Source organism: Manis javanica, chromosome 4, assembly GCF_040802235.1.
Source record: "Manis javanica isolate MJ-LG chromosome 4, MJ_LKY, whole genome shotgun sequence".
Lineage (NCBI taxonomy): Eukaryota > Metazoa > Chordata > Mammalia > Pholidota > Manidae > Manis > Manis javanica.
Window position 1 is genome coordinate 71,389,144 of NC_133159.1, and position 20,704 is coordinate 71,409,847.

At 41.5% G+C, this 20,704-nt stretch overlaps 1 protein-coding gene across 2 annotated transcripts in view; it reads right to left on the reverse strand.

The window, feature by feature from the left end:
- LPAR3 (lysophosphatidic acid receptor 3) overlaps positions 1 to 20,704 on the reverse strand; it is a 74,879-nt gene that overhangs the window by 35,520 nt on the left and 18,655 nt on the right. The window contains exons 2-3 of one of the 2 annotated variants that reach the window (XM_073234214.1): positions 13,675 to 13,797; positions 11,755 to 12,511 (exon numbers count right to left, since the gene is read on the reverse strand). In XM_073234214.1, the coding sequence (XP_073090315.1) occupies positions 11,755 to 12,511; positions 13,675 to 13,695 (778 nt within the window). In that variant the 5' untranslated portion in view covers positions 13,696 to 13,797. The remainder of the gene's footprint in view (positions 1 to 11,754; positions 12,512 to 13,674; positions 13,798 to 20,704) is intronic. The other variant, XM_037012444.2, reaches the window with a different exon arrangement.

The following is a 20,704-nucleotide window of genomic DNA, read 5'->3' on the forward strand; positions in this document are numbered from 1 at the left end:
AACCTGGAGAGCCAAACAGGACAGGACCGGGCATTTCAGGAATGACCAGAGATGGGAGAGACTGGACAAGAGACAGAGAGGAACAGCAGTGGGAAGAAACCATCAAAGGGCAACATGAGGCGGGCGGCCGTGCAACAGCGATGTTAAGTCAGGTCACCACACCTGATGACAAGGAGGGCAATGGTGCCTCAGCCCGTCCCAGTCGGCACAGAGCTAGCTTACCATGGTCCGAGGTATTCAGAAAGTTAAGATAATAAATGGAAGAAGAGGGACAGAGCCGTACTTAGGAAGGAAGGTAGGTAATGTCCAGGCTGTTATTTTTTAATAGTCAAATATACAGGAAAGGAAGAATCAGGATGAGAAGAGGCTTCTGGGGATGCTGGAACTTATGGGCTCTAGTAGACAGATGGGGTGCGGATGGGGCCTTGGCAGGCTGGCTAAGATGATTGAGGGAGGGGCATTAGGAGCATTTATGACAGATGATGTCTATCTTCTCGGCTGGAAGGTAGCAAGGGAGGTGAGGTCTGCGGGGAGTAGAGAAAGGGCAAAGCTTTAAGTAACCTTAGTTTCCAGGATGAATCCCTGCCTCTAAATCTTAAGTTTCCAGGATGGGTCCCTGCTTCCTGCTTCCAGGTTTCTCCAACCTTGGTCATCTGCTTACTCAATCTTCACCCCTTGCCAGATTTCCGCAAGCTCACGCTCCACTGGCCTGCTGCCCTGAAGCCCTGTTGGACTCCCTTGGCTGATTCTCCCTGCCAGGCAGACTCAGCCTACAGCTGACAGATGTACCTTCCTGCAGTGTCTCCTCTGACACGGCAGTTCTGCTTTCCGTGGCGTCTGAGCTACCTACCACCCACAGAGCCTTGGGCTAATTCCAGCAATCTCCTCAGTGATCACTCCCTTTTCCACCCACCTCCCATCTTTCTAAAACTCTGCTTTGCATTTAGCAACTCCCCCCTTCCTCCTAACCCATCAGTGCCCTCAAAATCCTATGGGGCCTCTCTGCTGGAAGATGAGGCAGTTTGGCTGTAGGCTGACAACTGGTCACAGACCTATTTCATTCAGCCTGCATAGTCTTTTAACAAAAATTGAGTCTGTCCAGTGAGCCACAGGTGCCACCACTCCCTATTGCCTTCTATCCACCCCAGGCCCAACCCACACACCAGTATTATCTGCCTGGTGTCTACAGAGATAATATTTGACTTTATTTTACAGTAAAGTTTACATGACCTTAGGATTCAAGGCCTTCGCTTCTCTGGCCTCAGTATGCCCTCAAACCAGATGGCCCCCACTGTGCAAACCAAGAACCTATTTCCCCTATCGCCCTTCCCACTCCTGACCCTGGCCTGGTCTCCCTAGATATGTGTCTGCCCATCTCCCACTCTGCGATTCCTCCTATCTGCAGTGCCTTACCCTCTGCTCTCCACGGGTCCTGCTGAGATCTGGCTCATATCCTATCCTTTCAAGGAAGCCTCCACAGACCATCCAAACACACAGCATTTGTTGCCTGGACCCCTCACTTGGCCCTTGCAGATATTTCTCTGTTTCTTTACTTACCTTTTTGGGTAAGTTTCCTACTTCCTCAGATAAGCCTATAAATAGGGTTCCCTCTAAGTCATGTGTATGAAAAGCCACACAGAGCGGATCTGCCTCTGTGTAATCTATCTCACACAAGACCCAACTGTTGGCTCATAAATCTTGGTTATCTCCTGACAACCCTAAATCATAACAGCAAGCACAAATTCCTAGTGTCTTCAGGGCAGAGGTCATGTTGCAGAGTAATATGCTGCCTAAAACCTAGAAGGTCCTAAGTACATGTCACTTATTAGAAAATATAAAAAGCAGAAATCTCTTCTTGTTCAAAAACCAGAAAGGATAAAGCAGGCCCACTGTTGGCCAGTGAACTCCCTGACTGATGGAAACTAAGAACCCTCATTGTGTGTCACTGTCACTCAGGCACCCAAGGACAGGTGCACTTCACTGAGGCAAGAAGCGAGGCACACTGAAGCGAGAACTGGGCTCTGGCCACACACTGGCAATGGTTTACAAGGTGAACGTGAACAGATCACTCAGCAGATCCCGAGTCTTCAAGACAATAGGAGCTGTCCTCCTCCCGCTCTGTAGAGCTGTATGACAGGCTGGTGGTGAGGGAAGTGCTGGCCAGAGTGGAGGGACAGCTGGCCAGGCAGGGAAGGGCTGCCCGCTGGTGCCGTCCCCTGCTCACCTGCCCTCCAGGCCAGCTTCTCTGTTGACCCCGAGGTCTGTAACAGGCTGTGATTTCAGCAAACACCCTTTCCTCCCAGTTCCCACCCAGCCTGTTTGCTTTAGCTCACAGTGAGTGCCACAGTCCCCAGGTGGAATTCTAAAAATACAAACAATGTTAACACAGATTTGATAAAATTCTACCATGGGTCAGCACACACCACGATATCCTGGTGCCATATCAGCCTGGTTTCGTGACACCTGGGTAACAGGTAATATCCACATTTTCCTTTGGCAGAAACCAAGGTCCTTAAAGAGAGGGCAATGCTGAGCTCTGAAACTCTAACCTTCCAGGAGGCTGGTGTTGGAAGACTGGATGCAGCTGGGTAATGGAACATCTCTGCAAAGTGAAATAAGCCAGAAAGAGAAAAGACACATGCTATATGATATCACTTGTATGCAGAATCTAAAAAAATGTGGGGGGTGGGGAGCCAATTTCATAGAAACAGAAAGGAATGGTGGCTGCCAGGGGCTGGAGGAAAGGAATGGAGTGATATAAGTCAAAGGGTACACACATTTTCAGTTATAAGAAGCATAAAATTCTGAGGATTTAATGTACAGAGTGGTGATGGTAGATAATATGGTATTATACACTTGAAAGTTGCTGAGAGTGGATCTTTAGCAGTCTCACCACAAAAAAACTTAAAAAGAGGTAACTGTGAGGTGATTGGGTGTGTTAATAACCTTGATCTTGGTAATTACCCTACAATGTGTATGTACACCAACTCATCACATTTTACACTTTAAATACATACAGTTACATTTGTCAATCATCAAGAAAGTTGGGGGAAAAAAACAAAGAGGTAGAACTTGAGAAGTGTTTTGGTAACTGTTCGTTCCAGCTGAACAGGAAGGTTTCAGGTTTCTAACAAAAAGAAAAGCCAGAAGGGAAGTTCTGCAGGAGGAAGTGTGGGAGGGGGAACAAAAGACGCTGAGCAGATTCACTGTAACAGGACAGGGGTATGTGGAGGAGATGGAAGAAGGAAGGCAGAGCAGAGATTATACTGGACACAAGGACAACGATGTGCAAAAATGACTTTTGAACTGATGGAAAGGGAGGCATCTGAAACAGTGGAGCAGAAACAAAAAGAAAGAACCTAGAGCCAGACTTGAGATAACAAACAGCTACACAGACAGAGACACAGGAGGAGGGACAACGTCTCTGAAAAACGTCATGGCAGAAGAGACCTTAAGAAGTACAGGCATTTTGAAAAGGTGGGATGGAGTTTGCAGCCACCTTGCTTCTAACACCAGACTCTCAGGTCTCCTCGACCACATGTCACCCCACAGTGGAGGCGGGTGTCAAACAGTATCGCTGGAGACAGCAACTGAGAGGGGACAACATTTTTGCACACTAGCATTTACCGTTTGCCTCTCTTCCCAAAGGTGCCTGTTGCAATGTCATAAGGCTTACAGGAAAAGTGTCCACAACAAAGGTGTTTTGATGAAGAGTTTTAAGACAAAAGTATGAATATCCCTGGACTCAGTGTACTAAGGTTTGGTGCCTGCATGGCTTGACCTGAAAAGAATTAGTCATTCTCTGTCTGATATGACTGCACAGCAACAAGAGAGTTCCTGTGTGCCAACAATCTGATCATTGCAGCATTTCTTAAGGCAAACTTTTAACTTCTTTTTTTTTTTTAACAGATATTTGATTACTAAGTCATGCAAGGCAGCAAACGTTGTAAGCAGGCTTCTGTGGTGCAGAAGCTACTACAGGGCCACAAAAGCTGAAAACAAATATTTCAGAATTTCCAGGCACTCTGACTAGCTTCTTTTGAGCCCTGGTTTCTGTGTGTGTACATGTGTGTGTGCTTTTTTTTTTTAATTAAGTAAGGGCATTTCATTTATAAATAATATCAAATAAATATCAAAGGCCTGGGTTCTGGTCTCAGTTCTTTTCAGACACAGGGCAAATTTTGCAATCCTTTAAAGACTACTCCAGTACTTCACTAGTGAGGCATCCTGGTAGGATTTATTAGCAAGACAGGGCAGTTTCTTACGAGGACTGTCTTACAGATCTACTCACAAGATGTTGGTGCTGTATTACAGGACTCTTATTAAGCTAACATCTAATGGTTAGGGTCTCGCTTATTATGTTTTATTCATAAATGTTGCAAAAGTGAAATGAATTATTAATGTAAATATCATCTGTCAGAGGCAGGAATCATTAACAGAATTTCATGGTGCGGAGCAGTGGGTGTTTACAGGATAAGCAATGCAACGGCAGAGCTTTCCAGTTCCATGGCGACCCCGTGTTCCAACTGGCATGGGTCTGTAGGATCTGAGCAATGCCATGTGCCAGCTGTTGGGCAGCCGCTGCAAAGCACGCCCAGATAGCTTCCTCCTGACCACTTGTTCATGTGGGTTACAGAACCTGCCATCAAGAAGGTGCCAACGGTAGGCCTCTTGTGTCCATCTCCTTAGTACCAGTGACATCACAGGAATAAAAGGGCACTCTACTTAAATAGAATGCAAGGCTCTTCTGAATCAAATTAAGGCCTAAGAAGCGTAGCTCATGGTACTATTCACTATGGGTCAAGCACTGCTCTGGGGCTTTTATGTGCATATTTCATTTTATCCTCAAAATCTTGTCACACAGTAGGTGCTGGTATTATCTCCATCTTACAAATAGGGAAAGTAAGTCAACAGAGAGGCTAGGTCAGTTGCTCAGCATCGTATAATGTGGAAGCAACTAAGTCAGGATTTGACTCCGGCTCCCTCTCTATTCCAAAGCCTTGCAATCTACTTTAATGAGCATAACTTTGAAGAATGTGCATCTGTCATTCCCCAGGAGATGTTGTCATGCTATAAAATTCTTCAGAAAAAAATCAAGAATGAGTTAAATGTTGAGAGTTCAGGTGACTTTAACAGAAATAAACTGAACTAGAAATCAGGAGAGATACAAGTTATAAACCACATTGCTTGGGTCCATGTTGTTCTAGCCCTGTCACTTACAAGAGGCTCCTAACCGACGCCGAGAAGCCGAGAAGTCGGGGCTTGGAGCCAATTTGCTTCGATTCAAATCTCAAATCTGCTACTGATCTTGGGCAAGACATTGAACTTTCTGGGTTTTAGTTTCCTCATCTGGAAATAATAACAGACCTACCCCAAAGGGCTGTCATGAAGATTACATGAAATAAAACATGTAAAGTGCTCAGAACCACATATAGCACACAGTGGGTATTAACTATTATTATTTTTACCACTATAGGTCTATGGGCATGATGTGTAAGCCCATCTATTTCCTCGATTATGAAACAAATCTGCATAGAGTTGTTACAGGCATCAAATGAAATGAAATCTTAAAAGCACATAACATGCAGGCTCCCTCACAGTAGGCACTCAAAATGTTAATTCGTTTTCCTCTTCCCAAATTAGCACCATTACTTACCTTTCTGAGACCTTGGTTTCCCAGATAATGGGATACCCATCCATTCTCCTGCCAGTGTCCCTGAGGGGCATGTCACAGCCAAAGGCTGCCGAAGGCCAGGCTGAATGTGAGGAAACCTGGTTCTACTTTCACTTTCAGCTTTTGAAAAGCCACTAACTACCTTAAATATCAATTTCCTCATTTTTTCATTTATTATAATCTCCACAAATGTGTTCCAGACAGCATGCTACACATTAGATATTAAAAGACAGGTAAAAAAAAGTACAATCCTCAGCATCGAAGAGTGCATACTCCACAGTTGACTCTTGAGCAACACGGGTTTGAATGGCACAGGCCCACTTATATACAATTTTTTTTCAATAAATATATTGGAAAATTTGTTGGAGATTTACAATTAAAAAAACATTTTCTTTCCTCTAGCATACTTTCTTGTAAGAATGCAGCTATAACACAAAATACACATTAATCAACTATTTATGTTATCAGTAGGGTTTCCAGCCAACCTTAGGTATTAGTAGTTAAGTTTTGGGGAGTCAAAGGTTATACATGGATTTTCAAAAGTGCAGGAGTTGGTGCCCCAACCCCTATGTTGATTAGAGTTAATCATAGTTCAAAATAAAGGCATGAAAACAATTAAGTACATTGATTGAGGTATGGCAATAAAGAGAGGTGGCCCTAAGGAGGCAAAAATCAGATTTATGTAGGGCAAGAAAACATTCAAAGAAAATAGACCCTTGAGAGGGTGGGCAGAAAGGGAGGGAGAAGGGGATTAAGGAGTATTATGATTACCACAGATAATGGGGAAGGCACCATTGCACAGAGAAGACAAGTAGTGACTCTACAACATCTTTCAATGCTGATGGACAGTGACTGCAATGGGGTGTGTGGGGGGCTTGATAATGTGGGTGAATGTAGTAACCACAATGTTGCTCATACAAAACCTTCATTTCATTGTATATCAATGATACCTTAATAAAAAAAGAAAACAGACCCTTGAGTTGAGTCTTAAAAGATGAGTGGGGGTTTCCCAGACAGAACAAGGGGGTAGGGATTCCACCATGTGCAAAGGCTGAGAGAGGCAAAACTAAGAACCACTAATAATTAATTATAGCTGAGGAGAGAGTACATCTAGGGGAGTGGTAGGAAAATAGGATAATATCTTCCTCACTTAGCTTGCAGGAGTTCCATGAGATGAAATGAGAACAATTTATTAAAACAATGAAAAAGACATAGTGCACAGAAACATCATTATGATTATTATTAGCACTCCAGCAAAGCTCACTGTGGTACTTAATTTTCACCCGTTTCCTCCTGGCAGGAGAACTCCTGGCATTGTTTCTTCCCTTACCACCGCTTTGCCTCCTTTCTCTCTCCCCTGAGAGAAAGCAGGGAGGATTTAGCTTGATATCAATGGAGAGGCGGGAGGGAGAAATAAAAAAACATTCAACTCTATTTCAGTGACCTCAAACCGTTTCAAAGTCCCTTCATTATGTTTCTCATGTTTTAAAAGATTTCAGTCTTTTTCGGCCAGAAAAGAAACTGTGACCCTAAGACCACAGCTTTTCACACATTCTTGAGCATGACCCATGCTCAAGATATGTAGTTCTTATAACCCATGTTAAGATATGTAGTTCATATTACAATCCAGTACACACACATGCAGGTTATTAAATACTTACACTTATTCCATGCAAACACTCTGACATTTTCTCTTCTTATCTATTGTATGTCATTAAAATAAGGTTTCGATTACAAACTCTTCACTGATTTCACTCCTTGCTAGTAGGTCACAATCTGCAGTTTGAAAAACTCCACACTAAGAGACAAGGAGGTTCATGGAAGAATTCAAAAGTAGGGTTCATATATCCCTTCAACCTTTCTTTTCTTTTGCCTTTCAAGACATTGCAAAGTAGGAGAAAATCCAGCCCATGTCTTGGGAAACAAAACATCTCTGTGTGCACAGTTCATATGGTATGTTCAGTTTGACAGTAAGTGAAAGGTTTTCTATGTGGGAATTCTTATGTTTGTTTGGTTGCTGTAGCTGATTAGGCTTGTTGACAAGTAGAATTTCAAAATACAGACTCTCTGTTAGGCAGGGTTTTGATGCCCAGTGGAATGCAGGATCATATGTACCCATGAACATTCAATAGGCAACTTCTTTCACGTACAGGGCCCTATCACACATCATAGCCCAGAAGTAAGCATTCTGCCTCAGGGCTACTGAATTGGGAACACAATGCCTAGATGCCTTTCCAGTCATAGACTTAAAATTCACACCACCATCATCACTACCACCACCTCCCTCAACAAGAAAAGAATCTGTTCCCCATCCAGCTCTGTTTATTCTTGTGTTCAACCCAAATTCCAAAGCTGGAAAGAAACAAAGGTTAACTGGTCTACCTCTTCCCTTCCAAAGAGGACATCCAACTAAACTGTCCTGGCTCACAGCTGAGCCATAACATGTATCTGTGCTCCACAGGGCCTTCCTTGTGGTACTACAACGCTTTAGGTGTTTCTACCATCACGCTTCGATTAAGCTGTTTCTTCTACTTAAAATATCTTTCCCTCCTTCCCATACAAATCCCACCCATTGTTCCAGATCACATTCTAAGCACTCCAAAGAGCCTTTCTGAAATGCCACTGTTCCTGTCTATCCCTTCTGCTTTCTCTGAAATGAGATTAAGCTCACTGAATTCATGCAACTCATTAACTCTTTGATGCTTTTTAACAGTTAATATATATTTATTGATTTTCTAATATTAAAAGGTATGTTTATAAGAAAGCTTAATCTTAAATTGACCTTTTCTACAACATATATATCAAGGAGTAAATTCAAAGGTTAGCATTTTATCATGAAGATATTTAAATCATATTATCATTATAGAAATAAGTATTAAGCTATTAACTTCACATACTCAGAACCAGTGAAAACAATAATGGTAGGTGCCAGCGCTGTTGATCTTTCTAAGATACCATGTACTGGGAGACACTTGTCTTAGGCAACTGACTTCTTACATGTATCAGGGCAACTGAGGGGCTTCCACCCTAAGGAGACACTATGGTAAATGCTCTCATGGAGCTTTGGAATACAGCCAATTCATGGACCTCTGGGTGGCTTTGGTTACTTGTTATAATAAGGTCACTGAATTTTATAAGTTGGAAAGAACTTGAAGATTATCTATTCTACTTCAGATAAGGACATTTAACCAAGAAAAGGTGATCTGATGTGCTTCAGCCTTGTAGGAAATAACATTGTTGGACTAAAACACAAATCTTCTGTTATCCAAAGAAATCTGAAGTTAGAAGTCTAAAATCCCTCATACCATTTAGCTCTTCAGTTTCATTTCCCTTGTCTGCAACTTTTCGTCTTCCCCCAGATTGCTCTGGCTCGCCACTGAAGAACTTCCCCAGGTCCCTAACACCAAACTGTCTCCCTGCCATTAATCAAATCCCTCATGTCGCTCCATCTCAATGCCACAGCTTCTCTCATCTTGCTTGACAATTGTGCTGTTTATTCTAGTTTTTTTCCCTTATTCAATACCACACCTGCTAAAACCAAAGCTAGTAACCATGGCTCTCTCACAGAGTCCTGTTCTCCCTGCCTAAAATCACAGATGCCTCTTCTATCTCTTCTGCATATGATAGACCAAATGCTGAAAAAAGAAAGTTTTCTTTTTAATCAAGCAGGTAATTTCTTAAGACACATAACCAAGCAAATGATTATGCTTGCAAGTTATACAGGGAAAGGAGCAGAGTTCATTGACACTATCAATAAATACCAAACTCTACTCCTTCCCTCAAACATTAATATCCTCTCTATCCCAAGAGCAGAAAAACTGATTAATCTGGCCCCTCCTTTTCTTATTCTTGTCTATGTTCTTGTCAAGGTACCAAAAGAAGAATGAGATGGTCAAAGCAGAAGATAGAAAAAAGAGGAGGCCAGTAAAAAGTACAAACAGACCAAAACTAGCTGCACCATGTGGTGTCAACCATGAGGCCTCCCAGGCCAACTGCCTTACGCCGTTACCAGCTGCGTGGACTTGGGCCTAGTGCCTATGCTCTCTGCTCAGTGTCTTCATCTGGGACCTGGGGATAACAGGAGCACCTATTTCACAAGGTTGCCCTGAGGACTAAATAAAATTAAATGTTAATATCTGTAAAACACTGAGGACAATGCTTGATGCCTATTAAATACTAAATAAATATTTAATTAAGATAATCCTCAGTTTGAAAATATTTTATCATGGTATGTGTCTGCTCACCTCCAAATTTTACAAGCAGTTTCAGGACTTAGAGACACTTAATAGTTCCCAGGCCACACCACATACACCCTGCATCCTCTGATATGAATTGTTTCCCAAGAGCTCATTTTATAACCTTTTACAGTGGGACTTGACACGAATACTCCTGGACAACTTTCAGTAATGGTCCCCACTGCTGGAGCTACATGCATGGTAAGAGATGGCCCTTCTGATGTAGAACACAAGGTCTGCAAAACCACGAACATTCTTGTTAACCCACACGCTACAAATTCTACCTGTAACTCAGGGCTGGAATCAGGGGACAACAGGCCACCTGCCATTGAGAAGATAAAACAAAAGGAAAATTGTTCACACGAAATGTGTCTTCTTGATCCAGGGCTCATGGTACAAAGCAAAACTCCTCAGGCTGTTCAAGCTCACTGTCCTAAAGTCTCTCTTCCCTTTCTTTTGACTTTGATCAGATTCCTGGCTACACAAAATTTCATCTTCTAAAGGTCACCAAAACACTACCACTTTGCTAAACCCAGTAAGACCTCATCTCACCGCACCTCTCAGGGGCAGTACCACTGCTGATGGTCCCTTTCCTTGCTGGCTTCCTTCTCATGGCTTCTAGGCACCATATTCCCCTGCGCTTTCAGGTTATTCCTCCCAGGGCTTTGACTGGTGGCTCCTTGCCTCCCCACCCTCCTCACACTGATGTTTCTCAGGCACATTCCTCGGGAATGATGCTCTCCACACACCCCCCCCCCCCACGTTTACCTCCACGGGGACTCCATCCAGTCTTGTAGCATAAAATACCTTTTCTTCCCCACTGACTCTCAAATACAGATCTCTAGCCCAGATCTAAATCTTGAACCCATGATTCAACAGCTCACTCGGATGTCTAATAGTATCCTAAACTTAGTTTGTCAAAAACCAACTCCCAACCTTTCCACGAAACCCCTCCTCTTCAATCTTTCCCCCTTTGTGAATGACACACCCCGCCCTCCCTGCTCCTCTCACCTTCCCTCACCCCTTACCAGTCAGCAAACCCTATCACTGCTATCTTTAAAAAATCCGACTGCACCTTATGACCTCCAAGAGGGCCCTCGCCTCCTCAGCCCTCTCTCTGAGGACTGAAATATCCTCTCAAGCAATTTCCTTGCTCTAGCCCTTTCCCCACCATAACATTTTCTCAAAACAGCAGCCAGAGACATGCCATTAAAATGTAAGCCAGGTCATGTAGCTCCCCTGTTCAAAATCTTTCCATGACCTCTCATGTCACTCAGAGAAGCCGAAGTCCTCATGGTAACTATGCCACCCTCCAGAACCTGGGTTAGGCCACCCCATCAGTGCTCTGACCTCATCACCTCTAACTCTCCCCTTGCTCACCTCACTCTAGCCACACTGGCCTCATTGCTCTTCGGGGCTCCTGTGTTTACTGCATCTTTGCCTGGAATGACCTTTCCCAGACACCCACATGATTTGCTCCCTCACCACCTTCACCTCTGCTCAAAAGTTACCCTATAGGTGAAGCTGTCCCGCACATTTTTTAAAACTGCAAACGATACCTGCTTATCATATCACCACTCCTTATCTCTCTTATCCATTTTCCCAGAAAGACTCATCAACATTTTATTTTATAAATATTATAGTAAAACTTATAAAATTATTTTTTTTACTCCTGGAATACTTACTTTGTTTTCTCCCATAGGCGTATAAGCTCCAAGAAGGTGGGAAATTACATCTGTTCTTGTTCACTGCTGCATTCATACTACCTGATAAGTGCCTTGTATATAGTAGGTGTTCAGTAAATATTCGCTGAACAGAAATAATGGCTCAGTGGGCTCTGCTTACCTAAGACAGTCATCACTGTCTTCATGAGCTTCATGGGTGTCTTCCGGCGGCTGATGGACCCACTTGTATGTGGAGACAAGATGTTGGTTTTCCTCTTGACGTACATGTAGATCCGCAGGTACACCACAACCATGATGAGGAAGGCCACGAGGTTGGACACAGTCCAGAAAACGAGGTAACTCCTGCTGTAAATGGGGGCCAGGGACGAGCAGGCAGAGATGTCACAGAGGCAGTTCCAGCCCAGGGTGGGGACCGCCCCCATAAAGATGGCAATGGCCCAGACAAATAAAATGAGCAGCGTCACCCTCTTTATGGTCAGGTTGCTGTGGACCCGCATCTTCATGATTGATATGTGCCTCTCCACAGCAATAACCAGCAGATTGGTCAGGGAGGCAGTCAAGCTGGTGTCCAGAAGCCCCTGGCGGAGAAACCAGCGATTGACAGTCAAAGTTTTTGAAACTGGGCCAGTGTTAAACATCAGGTACACGTAGGCAATTCCAGCAAAGAAATCTGCAGCAGCTAGGTTAGCCAACAGGTAGTAGAAGGGGAAATGAAACTTTCTGTTTTTGATCACTGCTGCAATGACCAGAGAATTGGAAAAGAAAATAAACAGGCAGAAAAACGTTCCAACACAGAAAACAATTACAAGCTTCGTTCCTGTCCACTCATCGGCAGTGTCAGTGTTGCTCCTATTATAAAAAAAGTCCATCCGCTTATCATAGTGACACTCATTCATTGTGGAGAAGAACTGAACATCCTAGAAAGAAATTTAAAGAAGAAATATATATCATTCTTTGCAAAATCAATCACTAAGCCACTAATTGCCACTGCTAAGTCCCTCGTTCTGGCCAACATCTGTTAATTCTTCAGATCTCAGCATAAATGTCCCTTCCTCCACATAAATGTGACCTCCTATCACAGCATCTATCTCACAGTAACTGTTTCCCAGTCTAAGTGTTCACTCGGTGAGGCAGGGCCTATGTCTATTTGTTCATCATCATTATAGTCAAAGGACCCATATGTCCTGGCTGTTTCAGGACAGGTATTTGCTCAATGGCTGGCTGGCTGGCTGAATGAATGAATGAATGAGTGAATGAACGAATAATCATGGAAGCAGCAAAAGGTCAAATATTCTGAGTCCTGCAACACCCATTTTGCACTGCATTTACAGCACAGCATACTCACACTTTCGCCTGTGGGTTCCAGCTCATTTCTTATTTATGGCCTCTTTTCATTAAGCCAGGCCAGCTAGGTAATGCCAGGCACATTCTTGTCAGGATAATGGGTGTTGAGTTACTCTTCACAAGACCATATGGCTTCCCTAAGAGATCAGTTTTTCACCACTGCTGATTCCGCCGCTGATCCTTTTCCAGCCACCTTTTGGTTTTAAGCTACAACGACCACATGTGCTTGTTAAGCATGTGGTGCCGAGCTGGGGCCTCTGGGCTCAATACTCCTTCCTTAACTTATTGCTCATTCTTCCTTTTTCTCCTGGTCTAAAACTGTACCAATGTGAATTTGGTTACTGGATTTCCCAACTCAATCACTTCAAGTCAGTCTTCTTCCCTAGACTCACCTCAGCACAGCAGAGGTGGAAGAGCAGGCTTCCACGGACAAGACTAGGAGCTGGAATTCGGTCAGACAGCCAAGAACATGCAAATATACCTGCTAAGTGGGGGCAAGTCCTTGGGACACTTGTCTTAAAAGAGACTGCAAACTGGGGTACCAGGCAGACAGGAAGACACTAATCTCAGCATGAGATCTCCTGGACCTCCAAAATGGGGATTCTGGCCAAGGAGAGACTGGCAAGAGAGTCTAAGGATGTCCATCCATCCCTGCTTGGTGGGAAGACACGTGGTCTGGACACAGCCATGAAGGGTCTAACCAAAGAAGACTAGCGCTGAAGGCCAGGAAATCTACCTTGTGGAGGGGAATAACCATGGAGTCCTCCACAAGGAATGAGACTGCAATTTATTCAGTGGAGAACAGGAGATCCAGTAGATCTAGGTGCTGAACAGTAGTTCACTGGCGAGAATGCAGTGGCTGTAACAACAAAAGCTTAATTGAAATCCGCAGCTTTTAAGGTTTTTATAAATTCTGCAATCCAATACCACATCTGGAATCAGGATAAGCAGAATAGATACCAATTTGAAGTAGTACAAAATAGAAATCTATCTGAGATGGTCTTCTTTTTAATTTATGTTTTCATGGCATAATGATACTTTAAGTGAATTAGATACATGCTTTCTAATCATAGGAAATGGAAAGTAAAATATCATTTTATATGCTTTAACTGGGAGTAGTGTCAAGAGAAATGGTTCTAATGCCTTTCAATTACAAAGAAGGGAGACACAATTTTAATAATGTCAAACTCTGGGCAGACAGGAACCAACATTTAACTGCCAATATCAGATAACTCTATACAATAAGCCAATATATCTATACTGTACCATGATAATTTTCCCAAATTAAAAATAGATATATATGAAAATTTTTATAGCCTTATAATATTCCAGTATATGAATATACCACACTTTATTTAACTAATCCCTAAATGTTGGACATTTAGGTTGTTGCCAATATTTTGCTTTTATAAACAATGCTACATTCTTGTGCATTAACTTGTAGATACTTGGCCAAATTATTTCCTTAGGATTAATCCACAGATTTCAAACTGAGGAACTAAAATATATAAATTTATTTGAAGGTTCTTGATATTGTTAAACTGTCCTTGAAACAGATCATATTTCTAATCCTACCAGCAGCATATGAGACTTGAATGGAAGACACTAATCTAGTGAAATTCAATATAAATATCCAAGGAGAAAATTCAGCTTTTTTTTTAAAGTATACAGAAATTCAAGTCAAGCAATCTAAGAACCACTGGAGAAATTTTAATGGTGCAATTATTATGCATCCTTTCACTAATGAAAAATAATTTATGTTCTTTATTTTGCTATATGCTCTAGGAAGCTAAGAGAAACACATTTTGTAAAAATTATATTATCCCTGATGAACTCATCAGCAAAGAATGCCAAGATTAATATGTCAGAAAGATGTTGGACTACAACCAAAAAATTAAAAAAAAAATTTTCCTAATTTCCTTTCGAAGGGGTATAAGCATTTTAGTTTTGGTTTATAAATTTGGTTGAATTTGTAATTACATTGTCTTGCCAATGGGTTTCAGCCCCGGGCAAGATCGCTATGGATTCAATGTGTCCAAAGAAATTGACAGCAAAATGTTCTTGGGGTGAAAGTGATATACCCAACTTTATTTCCAGGTGGAAGGTCAGTCACTAGAATCCTGTTCACTCAGAGCAAGTCTGCATGCAGCAAGCTGGTCTCTCCCCTTGCCTCTGAGCCCCTCTGTTCGCACAGCCATCCTTTGGGCCTCTGTCCTCGGCGCTACCACCACTCCAGCCTCTGCTCTGCTCTCCTGCAGCCTTGCAGCCCTGCCACCAAGTCATGCAGAGCAGTGGGTGGAGCTCTTTATATAGAATCAACAGCCATGTATTGCCTACAGGTGTGCAGTGAGCCAGTCAACCAGGGCCAAGTGAGAATCCTGGAACTCTCATTTTATCCACATACATGATAACCTAAAACTTCATGATTTTTACTTAAAAAATCTTTGACATATTCTGAGACATACAAAAACTGCCCAGAGACTAAGAAATAGTTTAGCCTTACAAAGTTGAGAAGACACAGAAAAACCATGATTAACCAAAACTCCCACCAAGCAGTTCCCTACCTCTCATTCTCAAATTCTACTTTTGGGAGAAACACAATGAGAACCAAAAAAATAAGTTCATATAGGGAATTGGTGGAAAAGATTCCATAATATGGAATATTATGCAGCCATTGAAAAATCATGTTTATCATGAAGTTATATATGTAATAATATGAGAAAAAGCATATGCCATTACCTTAATTACAAATAATTATATAGTATGTATACATATATATATATACACATATATTGAGGCACAAATTGTGTTTCTTGACTATTTTTAAAAGATATATAGGGAGAGAAGGAAAAAATCTCAAAGTGTAAATAGTTAATTAAGAATTGTGGAACTGTAGGTCATTTAAAAGAAATTCTTTCCAGTGTTTTCTATGTTTCACGTTTTTGTAATACATAAGTAAATAGACTTTTAAATGCTAGTTACCACTTCTGACATAGGAACACACATTCTGTTTAACATACGCTACCTTCCTTTGATAACTGAAGCTCTGTAAAATCAAAATCTGTGTTAAAGAAAAGCCTTAAGGATGCACTTATGTTCATTACTACTACTCATATGAGCACAGCACAGTTTACAGTTTCTCAGTGGTAATGAAAATAAAATGGTTTTCTACTTAAAACTTCATGTAATCATAAAAACTGTATATGCTGACAACTAAGAAAATCAGGACTTTCCCCAATTCTCCTACAAAACAATTCCTAACACAATCACCCCAGATCTCCAAAGATGAATAACAGAAAGTTTTGTGAACTGGAACTTTTCATATTTTTCCTCCTCTGCCATATGCTGTCAAGCTTGTCAACAGTACACGGTTACATGCTAACTACAGATCACTGTATGTTCTTAGTTGGAAATTAGCAAAAACGTTAGTGAGATTATAACAAATAATCAATTTACCATCTCTTGACCTTAAAATATGATTCTGTGATCCTAGCCTAACTCATTTCCTCCACAGAGACATCTCTGACCCATCCAAACTAACCCTACCGCTCTCAACACCAGAGAGCCCTGTTTTATCTTCACCAGAGTGCCTATCATTTGTTACGTACTTTCTCTCGTGTTTATACATTTACGATCTATCCCCTATGGTGAGACAGTCTGCTCCAACAGAGCAGATACCTTACCTTTTGTGCTCACATCTGTAGCACCAGCATCTGTGAATGAATGAATGAATCTCTGTCTTACACCTCTTCCCTGACTACAATGAAAAGGTTCAGTTATAGACCTGCTGACTTACACATCACCTACTAGTGCCAATTAGAGAACTCCTTCACTGACTATGTGTTTTGGGGCTAATTACTTAATATCTCTACTTCATTATTGCTACTTGTAATTGATAATATTTGAGTGACTACTTTGTGTCTGGTGCTAGACTAAGCAGTTTACATGGGTCATCTCATTTAATCCTTCCAACAATGACAAGATAGTATGATCATACCATTTTGCAGATGAGGAAGCTAAGCCACCCTTCCCTAAAGTCATACCACTAGTAGGTGGAAAAACCTGGATTCTACCCAAGCAGCTGTGCTCCAAGACCCACATACTTATCTACAGTACTGCACCTTCTCTCCTCAGACAGCCGCAACAGCAGACAGACCAAGAACTACAGTCATTCTGGGAATAATTATAGAATTACCGAAAGCGAGGGATCTGGCCAAATCACATTCAAAGACTGTCTTCACTATAAAATAATTTGGGCATTCTAAATAGCCTTTGGGGGGTTTTGTTTTGTTTTATGGCCCTGAAAAGTGTAGAAAAGGCACTTTTCTGAAAATATGCTTTCAAATTTTATGGTATGTAGGCCATACAAAAAAGTCAATTTCAATGTTTCTAAACTTTAATTCTGCCAAAAAAGAATAACTTATTTTTTTTCCTTTCCTTTTCTTTCCTGCTGCTTTTTTTTTTTTTTAACTGAAAATGTAAAGGGTTTGAATAGTTCTGACCGAGAAACAAAAGATGTTAAACTTTGGAGCTATTACCACAATTTCAAACTTCAGTAATTTAAGACTTCATAAAATGATGGCTTAGAAGGTCTATATGTGGAATCCAAATGAAAACTTCATGAGCAAAGCTTTCATTTAGGCTCTCCCAAACTTGATTCTCTGAAAAAATGTTCAGCTGGCCCATAATGTGGAAACAATTATGAGGATTAAGACATCTGAAAACCACTCCAGCAGCTGTTATTTCTAGCTACATCTTAAAAGACAAGTTGCTGCTGGCTCTTGGTAACACTCTCCTTCTCTTCCCAGGATGAGACAGGGGGCAGCCCAAAGGGTAATGGGTGCTCTGCAAGCTTTCTTCTCTGGTGGTCCACAAATGTAGGACCTCTCCTCTCTGAAACCCCGGGGCAGAGGGAGATGGAAGTTAGGTTAGTTGGTGTGCTAATGGCCAGAAAAGAGAAGGACCCCCTCCTGCAGGAGCCCTCACGTTTGCTCCCTGAATTATTCTTAATAATTCAAGGTATTGGTAAAATTGAGATAGTGCAGGAGATTAAACCCACATTTGATCCCTGAGGTTCATTTTAGCCATTGGTTCAAGGCCTTTCAACTTGCTGTTCCCCCTGCCCAGAGGCCTGCTCATCCTGCTCAGATGTCCCTCCACTGGAGACCCCTTTTCTGCCCCTCTCTGCAAGAGCACCTCACTCCACTCTGCCAGGCTGTCACCTCTTAGCCAGCTTGCATTTCTTTATAGCATTTCTCACTACCTGACACCAGCATTGGGGTGTAGGGTCTGCCTGCCCATGTGCTTAGGATGTCAGGGACTTTGTGTTGTTACAGTGCATCCCCAACACATAGTAGGCACTCATTGATAAATGTAGTATTAAATGAAGTATTCTTGTGCACACATGCCTGCATGCACCCTAACCGTTTACCCAAACTGAGTATTATTACTTTCTTTTTCTGTATACTCTCTAATTTGGGCCTCACAACTCTTTCATTTCCCTCTATGGACTCGGCTTCGAGCCCTGCTGGCTGAGAGGTGAGAGGAGCAGGGTCGCCACCCTTGAACAGCGGCTTCATCAGCACAGACAAGGCAGGGGGCCTGAAGGGCAGTCCCAGGGCAGAGAGCTCTGCCTGTCTGTATGGACACTGGAAACTATGATTCCTATTTGAATGTAACTTCAAAAGAAAGGGGGACCCAAAGCTATAACAATTTGAGTAACAAAATAAATAAAGACATATTGGACTGTAACCTAATGTATAAAATAAACATCCATTAGTCCATATAGATGTAAGTAAATGACTGAGTAAAATAATGAGAAAAAAAGACACAAATCTCTCATACAGAAGAATACCAAATAAATCATATAGATAATCCATCCTGCAAAAGGGGAACATACCTGACTTTAGCCAGGTGGTCAAGGTGAACACCAACAGGGTAAGTCTTGTTGGTTAAAGGCTGGCACTTTAATTTGTGATCATCCTCCCCAAAGCCCATAATCCCAGTCTAATCATGAGAAAACCCTAAAACAAATCCCAGTTGAGGGTCAGTCTATTCCTGAGCAGGACTTCTCAAAAACCACCAAGGTCATCAAAAACAAGGAAAATCTGAGAAACTGTCACAGCTAAGAGGAACCTAAGGAGCTGTAACATCTAAATATAACATGTTATCCTGGATCCTGGAACTAAGAGAAGGAACATTAGGTAAAAAGTAAGGAAATCTGAGTAAAGTATAGACTTTAGTTAATAATGAATCCATCTTGGTTCATTAATTATGACCAATTAAGATGTTGATAATAGAGGAAACTGCACAGAAATCGGCATATAACATGGGAACTCTCCACACCATCTGCTCCATTTTTCTGCAAATATAGAACTCTTCTATAGGTAAATAAATATTAGAAATAGATTTAAATAACAAAGAGGAAAGGATGTTATAAACTTTACTGCACTACAATAATTTCAAAATAAATAAAGCCCACATATTTCCTAAGCAGTTACTTTACTCTTAACTATGGTAAAATACATAGAGGAGTAGCAATTTGTTTGAGGTTCAATATAAATGGAAATTGTCTGTAATAGAGTACTGGAAGTCTCCAGTGTTCTTGGGTAGAGGCAGTATGTTTACTTTAGGAGTGCCTGTTAAGTGTAGGGCTGTTACCAATTTGCTACCCAATCATAATATACTAAATCATTTCTCTTAAGAAAAGAAATGACTAGTTCAATCATAATTCAGCTTTGCTAAAGTTTCATTGCTGTGTTTTTTAAAAACAAATGGTAAATTCAGGCACATAAAATTATTCTGATCTAGATCCTTTGTTCTCCATATACCAGCAAGGTCTCCATATTACACTGAGTGCCTCTACTGGTATTAGAATTCCCAAGATAGGAGCCACATGGGAGGAGGGGGGCAGGGGGCAGGTAATACCGGTGTGCTTGGAAAATTTGTGACTTCCAGGCCTCAACTCATCTTTCGCTCAGAGGTGGTGACATGCGGGGGGAAAGGTACAACCTGAGCTGAGTAGAGCAGGTTATTGCACTGGTACACCTTTATGAGCCCTTAAATAGGGAGGACCACCTGTGGTGTATCAGCTGGTTCAACTCCTGCTTTCTCTCTCTCCATCCAGTGGGTGGAGGCCTTGGTATATACATACAGCTTCCACCCTAGGACTTGTTTAAGAAACAAGTATAATCAAATATATTATTCCCCAGATGTCACTGATGACTGAAGACTGCCATGAACCTCTTGATTAAACAGGAAAGCAAATCTGAAAACATATAGAACTAAACCAAATAAGGAGACAGATTTTATACGATCAGCAAATTCCCTGACTTAGCTTATCCAAATATAATATAAACCTTTAATTGTGTTTGCTTTATTTATTATTCATTTTTAATCTCATCTAATTCATTAGGCTAGAAAGATGACAGATATGTTTTGTTCTTTGACCCTCTTTAAAGTAAAGATGCTAATCAAAATGCCCAAGATTAGTAGTAGTTATACATAACTCCATATGTTCTATGATATAGCAAGTAATCCTTAGACAATTGTGTAATCACATGTCAGTCACTTCACTGTTTGAAGGAGGACAGAATGCCAATATTTAAAGTGTGGCCATTCAGAGCTGAAAGAGATATTCTTCTTGTACAAAGAACTTTGTCACTCTGGGAAAATATATTTTGAGAAATTTCAAAATTGCTCCTTAGAGCAAATGATTTCTCATGAGAAGAAAATTAGATTTCCTTATATTGTAAACTTTGCAACAG